General features: G+C 40.5%; 1 protein-coding gene across 3 annotated transcripts in view; it reads left to right on the forward strand.

The window, feature by feature from the left end:
• Positions 1-13,615, forward strand: part of fcho1 (FCH and mu domain containing endocytic adaptor 1) — a 65,566-nt gene that overhangs the window by 10,213 nt on the left and 41,738 nt on the right. For all 3 annotated transcript variants that reach the window (XM_047586497.1, XM_047586498.1, XM_047586499.1), the window contains exon 2: positions 5,922-5,972. In XM_047586497.1, the coding sequence (XP_047442453.1) occupies positions 5,946-5,972 (27 nt within the window). In that variant the 5' untranslated portion in view covers positions 5,922-5,945. The remainder of the gene's footprint in view (positions 1-5,921; positions 5,973-13,615) is intronic.

A 13,615-nucleotide genomic window follows, 5' to 3' on the forward strand; every position in this document is an offset into this window, starting at 1 on the left:
AGCAACATGTGAATGCACATTGTTTTTTTGTGGCGCTGCAATAAGATTCCCTGAAAGCTGCATTTTTTTTAATGTCATTTTGAAAAGCAGCCCTGAATTTTACTGCATGAGACTCTGAGCATATCTGCTCTGAAGAAGCAATCTTCTGAAGTCGGGTTCAGACTTTCACGGAGGAAGAAATGAGCTTCACGTCTTCATTCTATGATGAGTTGAGTGTGAACAGAAGAGTGACAGATCGATACTGAAATAGCGATACCGCTGATACCAAGTCTTTGCGCTCTAGAATCGATACTCAAATCAAAATATTGATACTTTTGACACTTCAGGGGAAAGTAACTAAACAATCAAGTTGTGGCAACACAACAAACCCTGTGAAGCACCACAGGTTAAACCACAACACAGAATGAGAGGCTTTTATGATGAAGAGGACAGAAGAGGAGAGAAGATGTTTATAGTAGTTCTCAATGATTAAACAGTAATTGTCTTATTATTTTGCTTATTCTTTTGTTCAGAGTTTGAAACACTATTTTTATATGTATTGTATGAGTGTGTCCTCTGTTGGGTTTTTCTGTTGTTGTTGTATTAGCTCGGCTACATAGTAAATGAGGCCGCTAATAAATATGTCTCATATTCCTTATGAAGTTATGATTTAAATTGCACCACTTTTTTTTTTTTTTTTAGATCCAACAGACACATTAGGGGTATTTGCACAAAGTATCGGTATCGGATCCGTATCACTGATGATACCAGCCTAAATTTTACTCAGTATTGTATCGGAAATGAAAAGCAATGGTATCATACATCACTAACTGCTCTTACACCCATTGGACAATATCAGACGTGCTTAATATTTAGGATTTAAAATCTGGATGATCATGCTAATGGTGTTGCCAAGCAATGGTAAACTTACCAGACCTCTAGGCCAACTACGTCTCTGAATGAATTCTACAGATGCCGTTCGTTTAATCACTATTAAGTTCACAAATTCTTTCTTTTTCTTCTTTTGGTTTAATTGGCAGTTGATTGAATAGTCTGATGAGTGTGTTGCGCTATTGTTTTTCAAATCTTGTGTGCAACTTTTAAGATTGGAGAAAAGAAACTGGAGACATGGATATGCAGCCAACAGTGAGTAGCACAGTCTTGTTTGCTTTGGTTATTACAGACAGAGACGTCTGTGTAAAAGATTCCTCCTCGCTGGTGTCACTTTTACCTCAGCTGTGGTGACGAGACGCAACTCGCTTCACCTGGAAAAACCTTCTGTTAAGGCACCGTAGCTAAATCCTAAATGCTAGTTTATGATATTTGTTGAATAGAGCCGAGTCTCATTTAAATATGTCTTCCTGTCTTTTCGCTGAATAATCCGACCCCCATGTCCTGCGCATCCCATAGCAGAGTGACGCAGCTCAGACCGATCATTTTTAAATGTCAAGCCTTCCGGGTGTTTACAGTGAAGTATTTGTGTCCGCGGTCGGTTGATATTCGCTGCTGCTGCTGTTGTTGTTGTTGTTAAGCCATATTTGCGTGAGTGCACACACAGCAAGACCAAAATTTTACGTTATTGAGCACGAGAAATCACGGTCCCACCAGCGCGTCCCACTTCCTCTCTCTGGGCTTTGTTTGCCTCTGAGCTCTAGTTGGAACCAGATGGAGAATGCTGGATGTCAGCTACTTCTATACATCCCAGCGTGGCAGGTACCCGCACACCAACCAGGGGTCCCCGGGTGGTGCACACCTCTCTCCGTCTTTGTGTTTCTGGACTGTGTTGAAACCGTGAGGATTAAAGGGAAATAATGGGTCATCATGCAGTATGTTTTCAATACGGTGCACCAGGCTGTCACAAGGACAACACAAGTGGCTTCTTCACCATCGTGAATGACCATGTGTCTGTTTTTTTTTTATCGGTGGGCCCTCTACAACCCCCACCCGCCCACCTCCTCGCCTGAAAACCATCTGGTGGTTTGTTCGGGATCACTGTTCCCCCGGCACGGGTATTCTGACATGAATCATGAGTTTCAAGTTCAGGCAAATTGGTGTAGTAAAGGCCAAAGATGATGGTATTAACGCTGTATTAATCACAAACCAATAGATTTTCCATTTAAAGTACAGACCGTATTTATGGCAAAACAATCGAGAGCAATCAACATGATTGAGCTCATGTGATACTGAGAGCAGATCTCCAGAAAAAGGAAATAATCACAAGCTGCTCCCACACATTTTCACATTTCAGCTTTGTTTACTGGGTCTTGGGTCAACGTTTCGGTCTATCGACCTTTATCAGGACGATTTTTACATTTGTCGTGGGACTTCCTTTTAACACCCATGCGGATACTTGATCACAGGTGTTTACAAATACTAGAGGAAGTGACATCATCGCGACACAAACGTATTACTGTTTGATAAATTGATTTTCAGTTCCTTCATGGTTTTTCCGCTGTTGCGATGACGTCACTTAAATGTGAGCGCTGGAGCAACTTGTGATTTTTTTAAAAAAAAAAATTACGGAAACATCGTGGGCTGCAAGGAAAATTGTTATCAACCATCCAGCATGATCTGCCTTTAGTTAACAGTGGTAACACTGATAGAAAATTAGTCTTATTATCTGGCACCGTAAATTATATCTATGTGAGTTGGTTTATCATAATATTATGTGTTTAGTATTGACATTTAATTATGTAGGGAGTAGGGCTCTGTGGCCAACAAGTGGTATTTAAGTGCAGGACATGTATATATTTATATATATAATATATATTTATACCTAATTGTCTGTGGCCAAACATGTTGTGGTGCAAAGAACATTTGTAATAATCTTAAAAGTGCTCAGACAACCTCCGAACATGCAAATGAAAGCTTCAGTAACTAATTATCTCACGTTTTATTTACAGTGTGCATTAGGTCATTAACATACAGCCCTGATTCAGTTCCTCTGTAACATTGTTAGCATTGTTAGTAGCCCTGCTCTATAGCTCCATATCTGTGGTGTTTCTGTATTTTTGGCCCCGTGGCGCCGAGCTGTCTTCCTCTGCCAAACAGAAAGCTGTCGGCGGGGGCCTCGGGTCCCTCTGCTGAGCTAATTAACAAGGTGTGAGGTGTGTCAGGTGTGTGTGTGTGTTTGTGTGTGTGTGCATATACTATAGGTCTCGCTGTGTTCGTTTCCATGTGGGCTACTGTTGTCTGATGCCAGGCCCGAGTTGAGTCCGTGCCATTACAAGGGAAGGGCTGTTGTCAGCACACACACACATAAACACACTCCATCAGCAGAAAAGCAGATAACAGGAACCCTGTATGAGGGCAGCCCAGGGGGAAACACTTACCACGTTATGGATTATTTTAAAACGTTTTTCCAGATTCCATTGCTTTATGTGTGTCTTTCTTTAATGCGTTTGTGTCTCATTAATAAGTGTGTGCGTTCGTGTGAGCACAGAGGGTCAAATGGCGCATGCTCAGACGCTAAATAAATAAATAAATTAAAGTCAGGAAAACTGTGCAGTCGGGAAAGGTCGAATGTCAGATTTTGAGTCTGAATCACGTGGAGCTCTCTTTGTGTCCAACCTTTTCCTGTGAGATGCTTGGGAGTGTGTGTGTGTGGTTAAGAGGCACAGTGTGCAAGTTATTACCTCAGCGTGGTTCACCAGCCACACAAAGCCTGTGTGTGCGCACGCCTGCTTTAACACATATCATTGCATGTAATCCAGATTCAACACATACGTTGCAGCCTAAATGAAGTCACTGTTGGTCGCTACTTTTAGACATTACTCCATAGACGGTTCTAGTTTATGCACAGAGAAATGTGACCTGTAGATGTGTCCCTGCAAAAACAAGAAGAACTCATATATATGCAAACACACGAACGTTAATCCGACTTTTAACTGGACGACTTAACTGGATGTAAACGCGTTACCCCGACTAACATCGGAGTTCTTCTTATCTGACTAAGACAACCAGATAATGCGGGTGGAAATAGATTTTCTCGGGCATGTGTACGCCTTAATCTGAGTTAAACTAGACAACGCATGTGCTGGGGTATGACCCTGCAACAAAAACATCCAAGACAGCCGGGCACAGAAGAAGAAGAAGAAGAAGAAGCCGGTGTCGGTACGAGATCTGCTCGCCCTGAGTATCTGGTGGTTCCAGATGACGCCATGACGTATTTTGACAGTGCGTCTCATAATTGTTTGGACGACAGGAAGAAGCGGAAGTGGAAGGGGAGAGGTTAGCAGTTAGCGGTTGTTATCAGCAGAGAAACTTATTGGTTTAGTTTTGTCCTTTTATTCTTTGGATAAATTGATAAAAGCTGTATTTTAAGCTTTTTCAGGATAAAACTTCTTAAATCCTTTTGTGTCTACTACACAAATTAATGGATTTAAGTCATTATTTTGACATTTTATTACTTTATTATCATAAATAATGTGCTGTCAGTGTATTTTTTGTGTTTTGTGGAAAATTTAAAATTATGAATGAAAAACTTTATCTTTTCCAAACATATTGTGAAACCACGAATTGATGTAGACGAACATATAGTCGACGTCATCTGGAAGCGCCGGATACTCGAGCCGAGCAGATCTGGTAGAAGTTCTGCCCTTTTAGCTCTGTTTCTGTGCCGACGCTACGCGTGACGTCATGTCTGTTTTTCACCTGCATGGATGGAAGTGAACCTTCAAAATGTCTAAGGCCGAACGGTCACACATTTGGCTGTAAAGATGCAGACTCTTGTTGCAACCTGCAACAAGACAAGTGTTTGATAGGCTCCCAGACGCCATGTCACTGTTTTCATTGTGATCAAAACAACAATGCCTTAAAAAAAAAAGGTCACCATTTTATCGAGTTTGTAAGCACCGGCACCGTTTCAAAAGTACCGGTTTGGCACCGTGGATAAAACCTTGACGATGCCCATCCCTACTCTTTAGTATAAATTAGTAGTTTTCCAAAGTTGCTCCATTGTGGAATAATCATGATCCTGGAAACATCTGCTCGGCCAATCAAACCATTTGGGCAAACGTTTTGCATCAATGCACAGCAAAGTAACAGCAACGTAGTTCATCGTCATTTCATCTGAGCGTTCAAAAACTGAATGTTCGAATTTGCTCAAAACTAAATGGGACTGTACTGTTGCACGCTCTTTATCTCTGTATGAAATGAAAGCTGCAGCCTTGCTGAAGTTGTTTTTCCTGAGGTCGGACCATGAGCTTAAAAGAACACAATGCAACAGAATAATAACATAATAGAATTAAATAAAAAGAAAGAGTAGGTGCATGTATCAGTCTGATCAATGTGTCGGTCGGACTCTAGAGATGAGCAGAGTGGTTGCTAGAAAGCATCGTGCTGTAAAAGCATCAGTGGAAGGGTTGTTATTCACAGCAGCGTCTGACTCAGTGAATCATAGCCGAGAACGGCGTCTATCTGTTTCACAAGCCCCCGTCGTCTCCACCTCTCCTTGGTGGTTACCTCTTGTCTCCTTCGCCTCGTTCCATCCATCACTCTCTCTCTCTCTCTTCGCTCTTTCCTCCCCCATCTCTCCCCCGTCTCTGCCTCCTTCCTCGGTCTTCTCCCTCCGTCCTCCCGAGTTCTTCCTTTTGAAGTCATTTGTTAAGCTCCTCTCTGACCTCCCCCAGGAGCTCCCTTAGCTACATTTGAAGGTGTCTCAGGAGCTTTTTCGCAGAGAACGGAAGCTTGTTTATGTGCAATTTGCCGAGGCTTTGATACTGCGGCGTATTGTCAGAGGGCAAAAAAAGGCTGGAAATAAGTGTGTCTCACAAACTGTCAAAGGAAGCTCAAAAAGGCGTCCTTCAGATCACTCTCCTCGGCATTTAGACGGTTGTGTGGAAGCAATAGAGGTTATAGATATACTGGACAAAAAACTCTAGACGTCAGCCTTTTCTCTAATGCAGCTCTGCTTCTTTTCTTTTTGTTTTTGTTTTTTACAGATTGCTCTGAATCTCTGGGTGAAGATGGCCTTCTTTCAGAATAACTTCTGGGTAAGTGTCTTGAAAATACCCGCAGAGGAGTCGTAATGATGATGATGCAGAAGGACACGTGCATGTGACGGGTCCTTGATCTTTAACTGAACTTTAGCTTTAACTCCATCTCATAACTAATTCACCTGATTCACTGCTGTGAGTCATTGAGCTTTTCATTTATATTCTCAGAGGATTATATTCTCCTGGCCTCCTGCTGCTCTGCAGTTTCATACAGGAAGTGCTCGCTAACAATAGATGTGCTTATTTGCTGCCACTTTGAAATCAGCCTCATTCAGCTTATTCTTTCAGAACTAGAAATTTTCTCTGCTGTGTTACTTAAATTGCTCAATTTTTTATTCCTGTTATTAATTATTTCAGGGGGAATTCTTGAAGCTTAAGTCGTTGGTTTTCTTTGATATGACTCTGTGGTGTCCAGACCTGAACGCTTCAGTGTCTTATTAATCCATTTTCGGATAATTTAGTTTGGGGAAAATCATTTTTTTCTAAAAAAATACACGTCTGGTTGTGAAATGCAGATTAACTTTTATCTTTTTAATCAAACAAATGGATCAGAATGCGTTAAATGAAGAACATGGTTAAAACAAATGTACGTAGATTAGAAAAGTGTTGTGAATCTACTTGGGAATGTCTGATTAACCTCCTGAGACCCAAGCATTTGTTTGGAATGCATCTCAATTTATTTAAAATAAGATTAAGATTTTTGGGTTCTCAGTAGAACATGAGAAGTATAAAAAAAAAAAAAATAGCATAATCTTTGAACTGGAAGTAGGTTTTGAAAAGAATTAGGTAAAAAATTAGGTAGATACAGGGATTATTTCACTCTACATTACGATACCAATGTCCTCAAACGAGTACTTGTGAATTTGTTAAATTTTCATGTCATATCAAACTAGAAAAATGAATAAGCATAAATAAACAAGTGCATTGACCCATTGACCCTTTTGCTACCAGTACATGTGTCTCCTTATGAGGACAACAGGTCTAAATGACGCAGAATAAGATGCAACAAACCTAAAACGTAATGTCCCCATATGAGGACGCTGGGTCTCAGGAGTTTAAAGAACAACTAAACGACCCTAAAGGTATTTTCAAGCTAAATGACCATAACTGGATGTATTTTTGTGTTGACTTTAGCCCGATACGCACGCACCAGTTTCACCTGAGAAACTATAGTAATTTGTAATAATTGCGGAGATTTTAATCCAGTGCAGTTTGGCCATGTCCATTATTTGTAAAGTAAAAATGACCTCCCCTGTTTCAGGTAACACAGAGTCCCTGTGATAAAACTGATCCAGCATCTCTGTGATTTGGCTTTTTTCTGCCTCTTAACAATTAAAAATGATGAAGACTGGTTATAAATAAGAGTCTGGACAGATGTTTGAATGCAAAGTCTTCTGACCTGAGAGAAGAGGAAAGTAGCAGAGTGAGTAAAACAGAGATTTCTTATCCTGTGTAAATGCACCAACAGAAATACAGATGTCAGGGTTTCATTTCTAAATCGCATGACGTCCGCAGCTTTTGAATGCAATTCTGCCGTGGCTTGAATTAAATGTGCAGTGATACTGGGACAAACTGCAAAGTTTAAACTTCTTACATGTGACATTTTTGTAATAGGATATGGATGCGTCAAATAATTAGTGTTGACAAATGGTAACGTTTCCTCTTGTTTGTTGTGTCTGTGTGAAAAGGCTAGAATCAAAGTGGCAGTTAGCTGGGAAACTAAGTTTAAAACCTACGGAAATCAGAAACACAGTAATTTATATCCACCTCTACTCTCAACTCGTCTGTCTGCATAAATCACACACTAAACCGACATCAGTTGTCACACACGTTTGTTGTGTTAAAGAGTATTTTCAGAAACATTAGAAATGAATTTAAGGTAGATCAATAGCAGTAACAGTATAACTGAGTACAGCCCAAAATATAAAAGAAAGGAGCTTTTATTGCATTGTATACAAAAACAACCTTGCATTTTGCCTTAATTATGCCGCTAACTTTCTTGATTGTCATAATAATTAATGGCCTAATTAGCAGCTTTTGCACAGGTGTGTAAAGGAGGGTAGTGAAGCTCTTAATCCCTTCAACATCAGACTGGTTCACCAGCGTCGGCTGTTGCAGACGCTCTCTTTCTCCTTCTCTCGGTCATGTTCTCTCTCCTCTTTCTTTCTCCTCTATTCTCTGTCCCAGCACACCTGGTGCATCTATTTCAGGTCTGACCTACTTCCTAACACCTTATCACACTTAGAAATGTCCCCAGTAATGGTTTTGCATGTTGAGTCAGATGAAACGTTTTTTTTTTTTTTTTAGAATATTTAAGGTTCTTATATGAGAATATTTTCACCCTTATATTGATGTTGAATTTACAGATTTAAAGCTGAGGCAGATATAAAGAGTCGTAGATCCCTCTGTGATCATCTGTCTGAATGATGGTCCATATCTGATTTGTATTTATAATTAACGGACAAAATACGCAACATGTAATGATATTTACAGCTGTTTTTCAGTTTGTGGATGTGCATTTATGAATATTATAAAGAATATTACTAGAATATTATATGTAATTATTAGTAATTATACAGTAATTAGTAATTATATATTACCTTGGGGACTGTAGCTGTTAATGTATTCACCGCAGTGGCCCCTATAAAATAGTAGTTTGTTCTTTGAGGTCATACAAACTAATATTATGTGTTGTATTCTTGTAGTTGTGTCCCTGCATATGTTGTTTAGACACAGTGTAAAAATGTGCGTCCCACCCAGCTCGCTTTCAGACTCACATAGCTGTGTAATACAAATCAAGCCCTTAGTTAATTAGCCAGCTCTCAGCCACTTGGGAGCGAGTTGCACACAGAGCCTCGTCTTGTTTGGCTCAAGAACATTCGCAGCCGCTCACAAAGCCTCCTCATAGCGCGCGGCGCTTTCCCATTAACTCTATCAGAGACGAGCTCACGGCACACAAGGGGAAGCTCATCGGCTGTAATTAAGTGCATCCTCAGCAAATTAAGGCGCCGCTCAGTCTTTAAGAACACGATTTGTGTCTCGGTAAGAATCAGCGCCGCTTTATTATAAATTTTAGGATGCTCTGGATTACTTTAAATGTCTCACAGATTTGTATTTCTCGTCCCTTATATTGAAGTTTGTGTTGTCAGTCTGTGGTTTCAGTCAGAAACTGGTTAGCGGAGGTGGTTTTTAATTCGCCCCTTTGGTTATTTCCTGCAAAACTTTTCTGCAGAAGGTTGCTGTGATCTATTGGTCAGTCTCATTTCACAGCTACTGGGCGCATAATGCTGATTAAAAAGTGAACTATGTGGAGTTTCTTAAATTATTTGCTGCGGGGAATCCCCCAGTTAAGCAAAAAAAAAAAAACATACAGCCAGTGCCCCCGTCTCCAAAGGTTCCCTCTGTTAATTTTCAGTTTAGGATAATTTCATTAAATTACGATGATGTGCATTCTTGAGGCATAAATTAAATTGAAGTGTTTAGGACTTTAAGGCCTATCAGAATGTTACTTTTGTTATTTCTGGAGACTTATGTTTAATCGAATCACTACACAGAATCCCAAAATGTTCACTATATGATAAAGTAAAGCAAACAATCTTCTCATTTAAGAAGACGGAACCAGAAACAGATTATAAAGTCAACTATTGCATGAATTTTTTCTGTGCTAAAACGATCATTTGATGTGTTGCAGCTCGAGTTTTTAAGAAATGCCACGCATGTGTCATTATACTAGATTAGTACTAGATTAGTACTGTGGTTATGTTTCAGTTATCCTACTTTTCCTACTACTCACATCTCTCTCCATAAACACAGTAAGATCAGTTTTTCATTGCTTCTTTTCAACTGAGACAGTCGTCCAGTTTAGTTCGGATTTTTGTTGGTGGAAAAGAAAATGGAATTTATTATTAAGGTGGCCAGTAGGAAAAGCTTTAATAAAACTTCGTCTCCTCTCACAGATCAGGCTTTTTTCCCCCTCTCTGCAGTGACCATAGAAAATCATTCAAATTAACTTCTTCAAAGAATGGCTTTAACGCTCAGCTAACCGTTCAGTTTGGGCTCTACAGTGTAAAACACAATATCGTCTTCCTAAAAAATGTTTCCATCGTCGCCTGCAGATACAAGTGTGTGTGTGTCTGTGTGTGTGTGCACCAAAACACACACAAACCACTCCCGATGGGTTTTTATTATTGCCCGCTTCTCGGTTTAATGATGCCAGCGTTGCTGCCTTTCCCTTCGCTTTGAGTCATGTGGTTGTCTCATGGGGTGAAGAATTGTAAACACGCTGGAAAGCTTTCCATGTTTGCCTCTTTTGCCTCCGTCTCTTTTCTGGTTTTTATCTCCTCCTCCTCCACTCTATTGCTCCTCCCTTCTTTCCTTTGCTTCTGCTCTTTCTCAGTTGTTCTCCTTAAAATATTTCTGTGCCAAGTCCGATAAAGAGCCAACATAGATCAATATAACGGTTGCTAAATCTCTGTTCGTGTTACGATGTGTGAAAAATAAAAGGGGGAGTTTAACGAGGGAAATACTTCTAGCATGAAGTCATTGTTTAGAGTTTGCGTTGGGTAAAACATTTTCATCCATTAGATTTTGGTAAATGTGTATTAGATCAAATCTTGAGGGAATAAATACATTATAGGCAAATATAAATATAACTTTTTAAAATACATAAACCCTGACTGGGGTTACATCTCCTTCCTAAAGGCAAGGTAAAATAAAGCATCTTAAAATTGCAGAGGTGGATTTTCTCAAACATTACACAACAGGTTTGTCTGCAGTAGTCGGTGACGATAATGAGCTGCTGCTACCTGCTCCTGATGTTATTGACATGTCTGCTGCGGGACGGTTCATTCTGCTCAACCAACCTGCACAGTCGGCAGAATAAAGTTTCTGCGAGTCAGCCAAACTCAGCTGCAGCACCGAGAGACCGGTCAGTTATCTGTCTAGATGGCTTCATGGTGTATAGTGTTTGATGCAGGACATTGTGATCCGGTTGCAGATTGTCACGACTGCCCTGAAAGGAAGTAAAACTGATGACCGGATGAAATCTATATATATTTATTTATTCTTGTAGATGAGGCTGAATATGAAACATTCCCTCCAAAATATGTTGTCACGACTTCAAATACTTGACCAGTCTACAGATATGAGTCGGATTCAATGCGAACGTGCCCTTCTCACTTCATACTAGCTAGAAGCTGCACCTTTAAAGGCATTAACACACCAGGGACTGATGTCGCCTCAGGTCGCTTGTGTCTGGGCCAAAGTTTGCGCTTCAACGCGCCACAAAGTCAAAGCCAAAGTTCTGCACCTGGGTGATAGGAAAGCTTCGTGCAGAGCTGGTTTCTCCTGAATCGTAGTGATTAGTTGGTCTAACCATAAAGAAAACGCCCAATTCTTGCTTGTGGTGCCGCTGCCTTTAAACCTTTTAAAACCAAATGTGTTGCCAGCAGCATGTTTGCGCTAAGAGAGCGTAATTACTTTAGGTTTTCTGAGAGGTGTGACGTTATACTTTACAGTCAATATAGTGTCATCATGGTAATTTCATTTGCGCATCTCCTGGAAGGTTATTACCCTCTTATAACATGCAGTAAATTGTAGACTGAAACTTGGTGTCCTGAAAAAAATACTTAGAGCACTTTTTCTGACCTTTTATAGTCAAAGTAAGCAAAAGAAAAAAGGCCAGGTAGACATTTTGATCTTTTCAGCTTGTGATAAAACAAAATGCACGGTTTTCAAGTTGCATGATTGCGAAAATTATGAGGAAAAAAAATGGCTTCTAGGAACCTGTAGGCTCCTAAAAGACTAACAATGTAGTCGTCTAACAAAAACGTCTTCAGGCATTTACAAAATCACAAACACAACGGCAACTACACGCAACTAAATATCGACGTATTAACTTAATAATCCACCAAAACATGAAGAATCTATTTCTGAAAAAGTAATTTCCGCCATAACTCACGACAGGCAGCTGGCAGCCAGGTTGAAACCACCAATAAACTCTGAGTTATTTATAGCCACATTTCCTAATATTACTCAGCGTGGAGACAACAGGAAGCGCTGTGTTGTCTTTTCTCATTCGATCCGGTCAGTTCTGCTCAGCACCTTTTGCTTCATGCGACCGAAGGGCCGTGTTCCAGAGCAGGAATGTACTCAGACATCGGATCCTGTCAGATCGAGTGTTAAGGCAGATTTGATCAGCAGCCAGAACTAAAGGCACCAGCTCTACGGTAGATGTTGCCAGAAAATGAAGCACTGTATCAGAAAGCCTGAGCCAAGCCGAGCAACACTTCCTTTGCCCGATCTCACTACAGTATGTTGGAAGAAGAAAAAAAAACAAGACGTGTCTAATTGTATTGCAGTGGGAATAACGTTGTAAACAAAGTACCTTTTTATAAGCTGAGATCACAGTGAAGATGTCCATCATTGGTACGCTTCAGTGACGCCACCTTGTCGTGATGATGATTTGAATGTAAAATCAAATAGTTAAATTCAAAGGTGTCGCCCGGCTCTGCCCTTTAAAATTAAACCGTTATCTTAAAGGCAGGTGCAGGTCAAATAAGCCGTTTATTTGTTGATCAGACCGATACATCTGCAGTTGCTTTAACATGCATGAAATGCATCTTCATGGAGAAGTCCACCATTGGGCCTCCCTTAGCAATTGGACGTGAATTCAATTCAATTCAGTTTTATTTATAAAGCGCCAATAACAATACAAATCGTCTGAAGACGCTTCACAAAAACCAGCCTGAAACCTCCAGAGCAAACCTGAGGGCGACGGTGGCAAGGAAAAACTCCCTTTTAACAGGAAGAAACATTGAGCAGGACCCAGCTCATATGGAGGAACCATCTGCCGAAGGCCAGAAGGTAGAAACAGAGAAGATAGAGAGGTTGGCAGGTTGGTGAATTGTTCATCTTGGTAGGAGTGGACAACTGGAGGAGGCCATGATGATTGGGGCAGATGAAGTTTATGGAGCTCCACAGGTCTGATACACAGCACTCCAGACCATGAAGACTGGGCTGGTTGATGAGGCCACGACAGCAGATGTAGCTTTGAACTCCACAGTTTATATTCAGCACTCCAGACCAGAGACCCTCACAAAAAGATGGAGGGGGAGGGGAGAGAGTGAGACACAGTGGTTAGTAAATTATAAGAGATAGAAAATAAAATGATAAGATATTTGAGGACAGGAGCCAGAGAAGAAAGAGGAGAGGACATGTCCTCAGTGCATTGTCCCCCTGCAGCCTAGGCCTATAGCAGCATAACTAAGGGATGTTATGTTATGCATATGAATGTGCATCGACTTATGTAGCGTAACCAATAGGGACGCCTTAAACAGTGACACTAAAATGGCCTGTAATTGGTGGAGAAATACTCTCATGGGGTCATTTAGAAATCAATTCTTCTCTCTTAATGCTTGAATTACATTATGCTACCAGGCTGTTATCAAATATGGACAAATACGCTGCCTTTAAGACTTTTGAACATTCGTCTTATTCCCCAGGCGATGCTGGAGAAGAGCTTTTGATGTTTGTTTGCGCTCGTCTCAACCTGGTATCCAGCTCATCCTCTCTATGTGTGTGTTTGTGTGTTTTCTGAGTTTGAACATAGAATCTACCAAGTAAAGTAGTGTGTATACTCT

The sequence above is a fragment of the Mugil cephalus genome, chromosome 6 (assembly GCF_022458985.1).
Source record: "Mugil cephalus isolate CIBA_MC_2020 chromosome 6, CIBA_Mcephalus_1.1, whole genome shotgun sequence".
In the NCBI taxonomy this organism is placed as follows: Eukaryota; Metazoa; Chordata; class Actinopteri; order Mugiliformes; family Mugilidae; genus Mugil; species Mugil cephalus.